A 13,936-nucleotide genomic window follows, 5' to 3' on the forward strand; every position below is an offset into this window, starting at 1 on the left:
GCTTTGCAGGGCTGTGAGATCAGTTTGAAAGGCCAGAAAAATGCCGGAGGTGAAAAATTGTCCTTTGACAATTGTTCAGGCGTTCAAAGTGTAGTTTTACCTCTCGCTCATCACGAGGAGCATTAAGTGGAGTGCTGGTGCCAGCAATAGTTTTGTCATGCTGCTGTTTGTGGGGAGGGAGAGCGTGGGTATCCAAGTGTGTGCTGTCCCTGCCTGGCTGGGCCAGGCAGGAGGCTGTGCTGAAGGGTCCTGTGCTTCCCGGGAACTTAAGATCATAGCTGTCCTGGTATTTCAGAAGAAAAAAAATCATAAAAAATGAATCTGTACACTGTCCTTTATAAAAACATTAAAAATATGGCCTCAAGTGCAGTTCTCCAGGAAACCAGTACAAGCCAGTGAGGGTCACTGGGAGCATGGCGTGCTCCTCATCTTTGCTTTAAAACATGGCTTTGCCGTGTGCTTGTCTTCCTGATCAACAGTATCTATCACTATGAAGGTGTAGGGAAGAAAAGTTACACTGGATAATCAGTGTTCACTTAATGAGAGGAAGGGGAAGAGTGCATCATTCTCCCCAGAAGCTGTAACCTGCATCATTCACTCCCAGTTTTCTCCAAAACAGACTGATATACCCCAAAACTTTGTTGTCCTTCCAACCTCGCTTGCTTGCTCTTTGTTTTGGTTGTTTTTCTGAGCTGATACATTGCCTAACTTCTAAGCTGTAGGTGAGGAGACCCGCGGTCTCCTGCTCATGGCAGTCAGAAAAGCCTCTCTGTGCATTTAACTGCCTTGATCTTTGATCCAGCATAATAAGGCTTGCCAGCTTTCCTGAAGTGTGGTAGGTATGGTATAGCCAGTTTCTATCAGTCAATAAGGGAAAGAAGGCGAGCATAAGGAATATATGATAAATGTGAAGAATTGCTGTGTTGGGTGTTTTGGGGGTTTTGTTTTTTTGTTTCTTTTTTTTTTTAATTAAATGGTAAATAAAGAAAATAAGCCTGTTGAGCAAGTTTGTGCACTTACAGCAAGGTTGCCTGGGCAAGGAGGAGAATTTATGAGAATAAAAAATTAGGTGTAGGACAGGAAACAGAGGAGGGGGGGAAGTGTGAGGGTGACATGTAAATTTAAGTAATGTTACAGAGGGCAGATAACCAGCTTGCAAAGCAAAAGACCACTAGGTAGGGAGAGTTACTGAAAAATGTATTTGTACTTGAACCACAGCCCTGCTCTTCTCCCTGGAGCCTGTGCTAGATCGACTGTGATAGTGAAATGGCTGTTCATAAAAGACTCGGTCAATAAAGGACTGATTAGAAAAGATGTATATTTAACAGAAGTATTAGACATTCAGTAGATTCCTTTGCAAGAGATTTGTAAAGCACAGCTAAATATAGCAAGTTATTTTTAGAAGTTCATGTTAGCCATTTACTTCTGGCAAGTGGAAAACCCATGTCAGTGTGTGAAAAATGGCCTTTGTAAGATGTGTCAGAGTTTTTGAATCCCCACAGCATCCAGAAAGCCTTCAGGGGCACTCGCGAACAACTTGCCATGGGTTAATGCAGAACACTGTCTATGCTGTACTGGGCCATTTTTTCATTACCTAATGATAAGCATCTCTCCTTTATGGAGTAACAGGAGTGCTGTTTTCCTCACAAGATGCTTGTGTAGATTTGGAACTACCTAGAAGGCTGACCGGAAGGTTATTTTTTTCCCTCATCTGAAAAAATCAACATGTTTTTGTGTTTGAGCAGCTGTAGAGTATTTAGGAGTGTTCTGTGAGTCAGGACTCATTACTCACGTTCCTAATGGCGCATCTGGGCTCAGTCCGGGTAGCTTCATTGATTTCAGAGTTGAGGTATTTTGGTGGGACAATGTTTGGGGACTTCATGCAGTTAGTATATGCTGCATAAATACAACAGCTTGGAGCAGAATCCGGCCCCTCCGCCAAACACTTTGTGTGTCGGCTTGTAAAGCTTTGCTGCAAGTACAGAGAATCCCCTGGAAGCAGTGGGTCGGGTACCACATCCAGAGCCTCATTGCTGGGGTGGCAGCATGGATGAACTCAGTCTCCTTCATGATGCAACTCCCTGGGAAATTCTTCAGTGGGAGTTGGTAACAATGGGCACATTCTTCTCCCTTCAGGGATCACAGCCCTCTCTTTTTCATGCTGGAGGAGAAATGTTTTTTCTCATGTTCTGCATGTCCCGTTGCACAGCTCTCCACGAGGAAGTAGAAAGTTTTCCGTAGTGACCGAGCATTGGGAAGAAGTTTACGTGCATCCTCAGCTGCTGTGCATCAGGGTCTTGCAACATTTCCCTGAAAAAATGGATTTCCAGAGTTCAGATCCTAACCCTAAAATTTGTCCTTGGCTTAAAATGCTCTTATTTAAGTACAGAATGAACTTTTATTGTCTTTTGTTTGCTTATTTGAAAGAAAAAAAGTGTCTGGCTGGTTTTGATATTTCTGTTTTCAAGCTGGAGAAGAAGAAAGCAAAATACAAAAATGGAGCTCCTCCTTCACATTTGGTCTGTTTATTTGCATTTCCATAGCTCAAACTTGTTTTGGGTTTTCCTTATGGATTGCTGAAGCTGTTGATAAGCTGCTCTCTGCAGGGCACCTCCAGGCTGCGGTCTGTTGGTCGGGTGGATGCAGAAGAGCTTAGGAGTGGCTTGTTCCCCCATGGTAGTCTCTGCTGGCTGCTCTTCCCCTAACTGCCTGTGCATTGGCATAGGCAGGGAGATCCGTTGAAGTTGCTTCTTGCCTTTCAATGTGGGCAGAGGCATCCTGTCCCCTTTCCGAGGACAGAATAGGGATGCTGTAGCCCCATCTCAGTTCAGCTGTTCATGCCTCACTGTATCTACCCTCGGATGGAGTCCGGTTAAATTAAGGACTGCATTTGCTCTAGAAATGTCACTGGCTGATGATTGCTGTAGTGAGGTGTGGGGGTTTTTATTTTATTTTATTTTTTTCTCCTTAGTTTGCGGTGCGATGCACAAGGAGCAGTGTGTGCCTGAGGATTAGCCAAAGACCTGCTGAACCTGCTGTCTGTTTGGCCCCTGAGCTCCTGGAGGAGTGGCGATTCTCGCCGGGCTGTTTCCTAGGGAGAACTAGAGATCGTGCTGGCTTTACCAACTGCTGCACAGCTAACAAATGTAATATAATTGGGTCAGCGAGGGGATTTTTAGGTATGAATAACCTGTGTGAGGGTACTGGCAGGCTGGTCCTGGCAGATGTGAAGTGTATGCTCTGCAACTGCTCTTCTACACAGTAGGAGGTTTTTCAGTGTCTTTTAAAATGTTTATTTCTAAAAATCATGCTGCTTTCTCTCTGCATCTCTGTTACACCTGACATCACATTTTGTCCCTGTGGTGTTAAATGAGGCAGTCCAAGCACGGCCCTTCCTTTCTGGTGCACAGAGATCCTGGTGGTCCCTGTAGCTGTCACCAGTGGGTTGTCACTGACACTTCTATTTCCAGGTATGCAGGGATGTGGATTCCTCTCAGCAACAGAGAACCATTGCAGTCACACAGACAGAAAATCAGAGAAGAGCGACCCTCCTCTGAGGAGTACAAAGCTAATTAAAGATGTGCATCTGTGGCATCTCAAGTGTCATGGACATCTCCAGCCACCTCTGCTTGTCCCTATGGCAGCGCGAGTGGTGCATTGGGCTGCATCCCCTCACGGGGTCTGTCCTGCGGCGATGGTTTCCTTCTATTTTAAATTCTAAGCATTGGGGGAAAAAAGCAGAACCACAACCTGGTTTAGGGCTCCTGGTTGTAATCCATGCTTTTTCAGAGGCCCATGGCTTTTGCAAAGATAGCAAAATTTTTTTTCTTTGTGGTCTTTGGTTACCTATGGTTGCTGTGAAAGGTTGAAATGAGAATCCCCACTAGGTCTTTGCTCAGCAGGCTGTGGGACACATCCTTCAATGGCTGCAATCTCTGGGGTGTGTTTATGTGTGCATAAATACAACCAGAAAGCTCCCTGTGTACCTCCTAAGACTAGTGCGGCTGTAGCTGGCACTCCTTCCCTCCCTCCTGCCAGGCACAGCTTGGCTGAGGTTGTTCTGTGCAGAGATGGGACTTTATTTTTACTAGAAGAGTAAATTATTGTGACTGCAAATTGTGAAAGTTGGCATCACTTACTGAACGCTGTAAGGAAGAGTCCTAGAGGATTCCTGATCGAATTCATTTTGGTGTGTTTCCACGGAAACGGGCTGAGCTGTACCAAGAGCAGGCAGGGTCCTTTGGGGCTGCCGGGCGGTGGTGAGACTTTGCGTGCTGTTTGCAGTGATATCCCTGGCTTGGAAGCACAGCGTTATTCCTTCAGCGGTGGTCCGGCTCTCCGCACGCATTCCTGGTGCTGTATGAGCAGGGCAGACCCTCTCTCCCGCCCACACCCTCTCCCTCCTGCCAGGCTTTGGGTGTGCAAAGTGAGGAGCGTTTGGTAGCCGTGTGTTGGTATCAGGAGGGAAAAGATTTCTGAGTGTCTGTTAAAACGAGGGAGAGTATGGGCTTATCTCTCCCAGCATGGAGATGTAGCCCCACTTTCCCACGCAGCTCCAGCTGCTGACCGCGGCGGCCCCTTCCTTCTCCTGAGCCATTTTCCTGTGGCTGTGGCTCATCCCTTTCTCCCTGGCCCCCCCTGCCCCCCTGCCCCATCCCCTGGTGTCACCATGCCACCCCTCACATGCCACCGAGGGAAGGGGCGACTTCTCTCTGATTGTCTCTGAGCAGCGCATGGCGATGCTCTGCATCGGGCCTTGGTGCTGTCCTGGCTGCCGGACCCCGCAGGGACACAGCCCCCGGGGTGTGAGCATCTTCTCTTCCCTCGGGGGCTGGTGCCAGCAGGCACTGCTGCGGTGGGGTCGGCTGCCAGAGTCATCCCTCTGTTAATTTCCCAATAAACACCCCATCATTATAGTAAGATCCGTAATACCATAGTGGTACCCGATGCTGTCCATCCTGCATGTATATATAGGATTTGTCAGAAGCCAGTGTTCAGCCAAGGCTCTGTACGTGTATGAGGATGAGTCACGTTGGTCTGTAGGAGTCTGGTTTCCATTAAACGCTCCTCAGGAGCCACGCCAGGCGTTCACAGCACTGGCTCTCCCTCCAGTTTGTCCTCTCCTTTCCTAACCCTACATCTTCCACAGTTGTTTTTCTATGGTGGGGTCTGCGCATGGTGCCAGGCAGCGGCTCCAGCCACCACAGGGATGTCCTTGGCGGCTGTCACCTCGGTGTGGGACAGTGGGGATGGCTGTCTGCCTTCGGCTGCCATTAGCTCTGGGCAGCGGGCTGGTGCATGGTCACTGCTTGCAGCCAGGGCTTCCTACACCCAGCTTTGCTGAAGTTGAGGATGAGGATGGCTCCTCAAAATGAAAAAAAATTCCTTGTCCCAGGCAAGAACAAACAGCACTGGAGTAATTAAGGGGCACTCTTTTTTTTTTTTTTTTTTTTTTCTCCCCACTGTTAAGCTAATGTGAGATGTGGTTTATAGCATGTCCACCTGGTTTTCCTTCAGCTATACAATTGGCAAAAACTTTCAGGCCAGACAACGTTTTGAAAGGAAAATGTAACTTAAATCAGCTATACCGTTTCTTTTTTTCTGGTTAAAATATATTGCATTTGGCTTTTTCAAACCCTTCTCTGCTTTTGCCTTACCCCCTGTTTCTATGAAAACCAAAAGGCAAGCAGCTCGCCAAGGACCATTTCTCCGACACTGGGGCTAAATGCCGTGCTGACACATGCGACGGAAAAACGGTGCACGCAAACCCTCCGTCCCTGCCAGGCGCTGAGTGGGATTTGTGTGTGCAGCCATGCTCCTGGCTCACGGGGACGCACGCAGACGGAGCTGGCCAGTGGCTCGTCGCCTTCTCCCTGGCCAGCGCGCGTGGAGGGGACGGGCAGATGCTGGCCGGGGGTGCGGGAGGGTGGGATGCGATGAGCCACCTGGGGTGCTGTTGGCTTTCTGAAGGGCTGCTCAGGGACCCGTCACTGGGTCCGGGTGGGTGTTCAAATGGAGCGATCCAAGTTCACCCGCTAATAAACGTAGTTGAGGAACCAGGAGGGGCTGGGTGGGAGCCATCAGCAGCGTCCAGGGAAGATGATGAGGGTTTGCAGGGGGACAAAGATTCCCCTGAGCGACAACTGAATGAGAGCCTCCGGCCCCGGCCTGAAACGAACGCTGCAGGGACTGAGAGTGAATTATTTGCTGAGGTTTTCCATCAAATCAATGACATCATTCTGTGCTAGAGCTCACACATTTACGCGCTCTCAGCCCCCCGGCAGCTGTGGTTAAATAGCAACATTCAAGCCTGAATCTGCCCATTCAGGAGCAAAGGTTTGACCCATCGGAGGAAACTGCTGAACGAGGCTTTTGAGGGGAAAGCAGGAACTGTCTGCGCTTTGAGGCCACGCTCCTCCCCGGGCTGGGGACCTGGCTGTCCCCGTGTGCCACGGTTGCTCGGGGGCCTTGGGGAGGGCTGGGGGGCCCCAGGATGCTCCTGGCCTAGGGACAGGAGAAGCAGAGCAGTCTGGGGACCTGCTGGGATCCCACGCGACCACTTGATTTCTTTTCCCAATATCCAGTTCAGTGTCATCTAATTTTTCTCTCCACTTCGTAGCAGTGTTTCGGAAAACACCATGTTTGCCACTGTGGTGACTTATGTCACTGAGTCTGCAATGGAAAAGAACAAACAAAAATACACCCAGATTGCCATTTTCCTCAGGCTAGAAATGCAGGGGGTAGCCTATACTGTGCAGACACAATTCCTCACTAATTCACACCTCATTTTTGGCTGTTATTTCCCCCCAGATTTTAACAGCGGATGCCAAAAAGTGATTGTGCATGTCTTATTTTTTTAAACAGACAAATCAAAAAAACCCACCCTTGTACACAGAGTTGCTCTGTTACAGCAATCTTTTGCCTGGTTTGGCAAAGCAGGGGTGTGTGAGCTGGCTGCACGTTAACATCTGTGCTGTCACATCTTCCACACTTGCAGCTTCCCGAATTTCAGAAAGCGCCATCTCCAGTGCACCCCCAGGAAGGAATCCAGCCTGGGACCGTGCCTATAGCTGGAGTCCAAAATTAGGGAAAATAGCAATGTAAATCAAAGTATAAAATTATTCCTTTGCCTTTGTTTTATTGTCTACATCCTATTACCCGAAGTCAGGCAAGTTCAGCCTGTTTGTATCTCAGGTATTTGCTGTTGGAGAAAGGCTAACCCACCCCCCCACCCCCCCCAAAAAAAAGCATGTAACTTTATGCAGGAAGATGTGGTTGATGTGAGGCTGTCAAATCCGTTGCACCTCCCTCTTGTGCTCTGCCAGCGGGAGAAGGACTTGGCTTCTCCTGCGGTGAAGTGTTACCTGTGGCTGTCACGGCTGTCACTAGGTTGGTGATTTTGGTGTTGGGTCCCATCCCGGCTGCAGCTCCTCTGCCAGTGTCAGCAGACGCCTTCACAACAACAGAGCCACTGATGAAGCTGTGAAGCAGCCGCACAGGATGCAAAGACACAAAGGATCCTTTTGGCTAGAAACTTCTCTGGAAAGTCCAAAAATAATTTGGGCTGAGCTACCAACCACCATCAGGAAGTGTCTTTGCTTCAAGACTGAATGTTTTTTCACCAGTGGACCCAGAGTGGGTCCCAGGGCCATCTGCAGACGCTCTGACGAGCACAGCTTGAGCCCTCCGGCTCAATGCACTCAGCTGCAGCACTGTCGTACTTCTCTTAGGGCCTGTTTGTGTCTGTGACCCCCTAAAGAGGGGCAGTTATTTTGAGTTCTATCTTTTCCCCCACATTTATTTTCTGACTCTACAGATTTTTCTCCCATATAATGAAAAAATTCCTTTGAACAGTGATAAGCCTGTGTGACAGCCTCCATGCTCCGAGGACCCATGCCGATGCATGCATGGCATTGGGGATATCTACTTCCCTGAAAATGTTCTTCTGGCAGTGATGAATGCTGCACTTGAAGCTGCATGTTTTCCTGCAGGGGAAATGTGTTGGTGTCTCTTCCTGGACGTAGCAGGATGTGAGGCTATTGATCGGCCTCTTGTATGATTCAGTGCATCCATTAATACTGCCGAAGTGTTTTCAACAACACCGAGAAAGAAAAGGAAAACAAAACAAATGCTCTCTGCAGCCTGTAATGGTTATTAACTTTGCAACATTTTCTGAAGTGCTTAAATTCGTGATGCCTGTGGATTTTTCTAATCACCTCACTATAGTTTTGTTCCATTCAGGCTAAATTTCTAAGACTTGCCACTTCTGTATAACAACTGCAAAAATACACAACCTTATTCCTCTGTCCTTTTCCAGGTTACTCATCGGCAGTACAGAAATTCTCACAGACTTTGCAGTCCTTTCAGTTCGACTTTATTGGTGACACGCTAACGGATGATGAGATTAATATTGGTAAGTTTTCTTCTTCTTGATGCAAACTTTCAGTAACTGAGAAAGTCTCGTCTTCTCTAGGAATTAGCCTGTGCTGATGTTTTTTAAACAGCATCAGGAGGCTGGTTCCTCAGATGCCAGTCAGCTATTCCATGGCGTATTTTACAAAGTTGAACTTTCACGGGTAGAGTTTCACATTCCCAATTCAGCGGATAATTTGCTCAGTTTTCCACAGCTCCAGCCCTGCTCCATGCTGCCAGGCACTGGTGAGGACAGTGGCGGGATGCTGGCCTCCCAGCAAGTCCCACTTCCCAGTGCCACAGTTGGAGTGGGAGCATGCGTGACGTTGAGCATTGGCCGCATCTCCTGATCCAGGTGGGCGCTGCTCCTAAAGCTGCCTTTGCTCTGCTGAAAACACCTTACAAAAACAAAGCTGGCCCACGCTGCCTTGAAAGAGGGACCAGGCTGCAAACTTCTGGGAAGAATGAATTGCTGGATGAGTTGTTGAATGGAAAATAATCACTAGTCTCTGCCTTCGCAGCAGGAGAGCCTGTGGCACGAGTGTCCTACTACTGCCTGCACATCTGTGTCAGGATTAGCAATCCCGAAGCTATTTTATGTCCCTGCCAGCCCAGTGCAACTGTGCGGGTTACACAGCTGCCAGCTGCACTCAGGGAGCTAAACCGAATGGCCTAAATGCCCTAAACCCAGTGCTTTTCAGATTAATCCTGCTCTTGGCTTAGCTAGCGGTGTTGAATGCCAGTGCAGGGGTGTGGGTGCTGCGGTGGTGGCAGGGGTGGCAGCCGGCAGGAGGGGCGACAGAAGATCTTCCAGCCCCTGAGGGTCTGACCCTGGCCCATGGGACAAAACCCTGGGGGCATCTGCCTGGGCTGAGGGGATGGGGCTGCCCGTGGTGTGGGGGGCACAGGGCATTAGCCAGGCTGCTCCTGGGGGCTGAAGACAGGAAAAAAGAACAACAACAAAAAAATTTTGTCAGGCTGTTGAAGGGTGGCTGCAAGTGTAACATTGCTGATGTCAGGTTTCTTGGCCATTGCTGAAAGGGGAAGGAAGTAAAGCCTGTTCTTTGGGTTGTTTTATTTAAAGCAATTTAAAGCAGATTGCAGCTTGCCCTTCAAAATCTGATTTCCTTTATGGAAAGTCTCTAGGTGAAATCCACTGGAAATGAGTCAGCCTACAAATCTAATGGCAGCAGAGGTGCTAAATTTCCAAACACATTTTAGTAAGGGAGGGGAAAACATTGCCCTATAAATGCCCCTCCTGGGAGCAGAGGTATCTGAAGCAAACAGCCGCCCAAGGAAAGGGGTGTCCCTTGTCTCGGCTGGAAGGGACAAAGCTCCGATGTCCCGTGCCCCTGCGTTGCCTCTCTGCCTGCCTCCATGCACTGGTTGCAGGAGGGGAGCAAAGCCCGCCAGTGGTGAGCCGGTGCGGCAGGGCTGCGGTGAGCTGGTGCAGTGAGCTGGTGCAGCGGAACCACAGTGCTCGGTGGGTGAGGAAGACTGCTGGAAATGGCAGAGGTTGAGTGGGGGATCGTGGGTGGAGGGGAGCAAGAAGAAATCACAGCACATGTAGAACACTCCATGGTGAAATGAGTGCATTTCCCTACTTCTGTTTTTGTTGGGGAATATTTGTTTTGCTTTTTCAAGAAGAGGTCCCTGGCTTCCCCTATGAAAAAGCCTGTGCTGTGTTCCTCCTCCTACATCAAACCCTGCAATGCCTGCTGGGGCTGAGCCACTTTGCAAGGCTCCCTTATTCCTGAAACAGCAGCAGGGCGTTGACATCTCTGTAGCAGCTTCCATCTCCTGCAAGGGTGCCAGAGATCTGCGTGGGAGCATAGGAGCTCATTTGATCTGCAGGATATGGGAATGAATCAAAACACTCACAAGCACTTCTTATCGTACTTCAGGGAATGTGTTTGATCTGTAAATATAACTAATGGTACACTTCTTTATTTTTATGTAGGCAGACGGCAGGCTGACACCCCTGCATGTCAGGTGGTGGCTTTGAACACTGCAAGTGTGAGTCAGGACACAGATGCTGGGTTGATGTTCTCTGTTGTGAGCAGCGCTTTCCCCCAGGGATGTTGATAGTTACAGATGCACCCGCATTACAAAGCGGCTGCAGTCCCTCCACCGGTCACCCGTGTGGGATCTGAATCAGCAGCTCCTTCAGAGATGATCAGAGCAATGAAATCAGACGGCGTGTTCCTCCCTCCCAGGCACAGGAACCTGAAATTCTCTGTTTTTAAGCAGCTGATGTTCCTGGCATGATTCTGGCCTTGGCCAGCTGAGTCACTCCCAGGCAGTTCCCAGGTGTGGCTTGGCAGGCAGCGGTTGCAGGCAGCCTCCCTGCTCTGCTCTGCAAGGGTTTTCAAGCGTTGACCCAGGCCAGTAGCACAGGGTTCACCCTGGTGCTCCTGGACACTGCTGGTCTGGCAGCAGTGTGTAGCCTGAGCCACGTGTTTGTGGTGCAAGGACAAATTCGGTGGGTTGCTCTGCGACTGCAGCCAGGAAATGTGTGCCTGGACTCTTCCTGTAGAGCAAGAAGAAAAAACACCTAGTGAAAATTTTAGACACTGACATTTTCCCTGTAAGTTCAGGGCTGGATTCTCTTTCTCCCCGTGATAAGTCCTGTCCTGGTTCAGGCTCCCGGTGTCTGTGCGCACTTCAGGTTTCACATCGTCCTGAGTAACCACAGTGAAAGTGGCCCTGTGGTTGAGCATAATAAACTATTAGGACATTGCATGTGCCGGGCTCTGAAGCCCTCGCTCTGGAAGAGAACTCAGAAGTTACTGACTCATCAAGAAGGTTATGTTTTGATGATGCCAGCTGAGGGACTGTGTCACGAGGCTGTGGTTTTTCCTTTTTGTGTCTGTCTCAGCAACTGCAGAGTGAATCCTCTTTAACGCTAGGAGCTTGTACTCGCTGGTTGTGCAGCAGTGTTACAGCTGGTTTTTAGCAGAAAGACAGGTACTTCCTCTAAGGTACCCCCTGTGGATGGGGCGGGGGGGGGCCCTCAGCTTGCAGATAGAGCACAAATGCATCGTCTCCCCTTATCTGTGGGATGAGCTATTGCTGTATCAGCCTTGCAATACACCTTATTTGTTCCCTTGTGTGTTAGCCATGCCAAGCCGGGCATGCCAGAGTTCTGGATGCTGCCCTACTCAAGAGCTCCGGTGTCAGCCAGGCGCTTCTGACGTTCTTGGTTCATTCTCAGTCTTTAAATTGCTCAGCAGTGGTCAAGTGCCTCCGTGTGCTTCACAGCAAGTGCGGGGTCTGAACTGCAAGCACAAGAACTCCTGTAGGTTTTACAAAGCAAGCCATTCTGTGCTTTACATACGGCAATGGAAGGGTGAGTGCAAGGCCTGCTGGACCTGTCCCCAGCACTGCTCCCGGCAGCTGGAAGGTGATGAGTGGCACTGTGGGAACCTTCCCCAGCTAACTCCCAGGTAGTTCCCAGGTACACTGGGGCAATCAGATTATTCCCCACAGGCATTCAGTGCACAGCCATGCTATATGCGTAGGCAGATGTTTGCCCAGCCTTGCCTTACAGCCTCCCGCAGAACCGACACTTTGGCAGTGCTCCTCATTTCGGTGCTATGAGTGCTCTTCTGGTGAGACAGGTTTTCTCCCCTGCTACAAGTTCAGCCTCTTCTGTGTTCTGCTTTGGTGGGCAGAGAGAACGGCTAAGTGTTCCGTCCTGGTGATAACCCTGTTGGTGTGGGGAGAGTCAACTACTCCTACCTAGTCTCTTTTTTTCCCCAGGCTAAATAAACCTTGTTTCAGTTTGTTAAAGGAAAGGTTTCATATTTTTGTTGCAGCTGGACTCCAAGAAAAGTGCTGATCAATGAGATCTTTTTGTTTAATGTTTTGGGGAGTGGTGTCAATGTCTGTGACTGTTTCTACACCTGCTGCTTTTCCTCCGCAGGTACACGGACTTTGTGCTTCTTGTCGCTGAACGTAATCTTTGTCATTCCAGGCTGTTTTCATTTTACAGACTTGTCTTGGCTCTAAGCACCTGCAGCTCTTCCCAGCTCAGGCAGAGGTGCCAGGCCTGTTCTGGTGCTGCCTGCAGCCGTCCAGGCAGGATGGGCAGCCCGGTCCTGCCTGCAGCCCGCCGCTGTGGCAGAGCCCATCCAGCTGCGGTCCTTGGTGCCAGCGGCTGCCCCTTTCCACCGCGGTCCTTGGTGCCAGTGGCTGCCCCTTCCCTGCTGCCTGCCTTACCAGCTTTTTAGTACAATTCCTAATGAAAGCTATTTAACGTGGTCTTCCCTTCCCAGGGTGTTATGTCCCTTGTTGCTGCAGGCAGGAGACCCTCCTTTCCAGTGCGTAAATAAATACACCTCGTGGCCAGCCTTTACCAATGGCCTTGCCTCACTCAGTTTCTGCCCAAAGGGGCCACCTCCTCCCTGTTTTTTGGCAAGCCTTTAGACAGTGATGCTGGGGGTGCAGCCAGACTCGGGTACCCTGGCGTGTGTCCCATGCTCCGGTGCCACGTCCTGGCTCCACTGATTAGTCTCTTCTTTACTTTACAGCTGAGTCCTTTAAGGAGTTTGCAGAGCTGCTCCACGAGGTAGAGCTGGAGAGGTCCATGATGGTAAGATGATCTGAACTGTGCTCTGGTAATTACTGCCTCGTCGCAATGTTTAAAGGCTAAATCATGGCCAAACAGCACCACGTACCTTGGTGTGAAGCTTCCTGCCAGAGGGAAGCTGGGACCACTGGGAATGTTGCACTTTGTACCACGTCTGGTCCATGGTGCCATCGCCGTGGGCCCTGAGCAGCAAAGGGAAGGTGCTGGGCGGGGAGGGGGAGAGGTTGTCCCACACAGTGTCCAAAACCTCTCCTGCATGCCAGGCAGTCATGGAGCCCCAGGATCCTGCAATCTGCAGCAGGTTTGTTTTGCAGAGCCAGGGGTGTCTGAGCTGGTAACAAGCTGGTTTTGTGGTGAAACAAAAGTGTTGAAGGATAAGAAGCAAGATGTATTTTTAGCTTTGTTTTTGCCAGCTGCAAGCATGCAGGTCCCCCTGTGCCCCTGCCCTTGCCAGCACAGCTCCTGCAAGGCAATGCGCTGCCTTCCGTCTCCCGCTGCGTTGTGCCCTCTGCCTCTCCAGAGCTCCTCCAGAGCGAATGTTGGCTTCCCGTTTCACTCCTAATTCCAGGAAAAACACGAAGGTTAGGCTCGGTAGAGAGCTTTTACAGCATGCCAGGAATGTGCTGCTTGGCTCTGCTTTCCTCTGCCTCGTGCAGCAGTGAGAGCTCGTGCCAGGCTGCTGTCCGGGCCAGCGCCGCAGGGGTGGCTGCGCCGGCGGGACGCCACCATCGGCTCTGCGGGTCTGGAGGCAGGCAGGGAGCGGGAAGAAAATAGTAAAAGGCTGGAGGAAAGCAGTAAGATATTTATTAATTACATCCCAGGTACAATGGCTCCTTTAGCAGTGGGTAAGTGGGTGGAAGGGGTCATTTCAGGGATCATGGATGCTTTTAGGGATGCTGTCCAACTTTTCTAAGAAATCTTTTTTTTGCCCTC

The 13,936-nt window shown here is 50.0% G+C and overlaps 1 protein-coding gene across 3 annotated transcripts in view; it reads left to right on the forward strand.

Annotated features, from left to right (window-relative positions):
• The window catches only part of OPHN1 (oligophrenin 1), a 76,023-nt gene that overhangs the window by 13,148 nt on the left and 48,939 nt on the right, over positions 1–13,936 (forward strand). For all 3 annotated transcript variants that reach the window (XR_012653977.1, XM_075054094.1, XM_075054092.1), the window contains exons 2-3: positions 8,318–8,413; positions 12,945–13,006. Coding sequence is in view for 2 of the 3 variants with exons in the window: in XM_075054094.1 (XP_074910195.1) it covers positions 8,318–8,413; positions 12,945–13,006 (158 nt within the window). In the remaining variant the exon portion in view is untranslated. The remainder of the gene's footprint in view (positions 1–8,317; positions 8,414–12,944; positions 13,007–13,936) is intronic.

This window comes from Buteo buteo, chromosome 22, assembly GCF_964188355.1.
Source record: "Buteo buteo chromosome 22, bButBut1.hap1.1, whole genome shotgun sequence".
Classification (NCBI taxonomy): domain Eukaryota; kingdom Metazoa; phylum Chordata; class Aves; order Accipitriformes; family Accipitridae; genus Buteo; species Buteo buteo.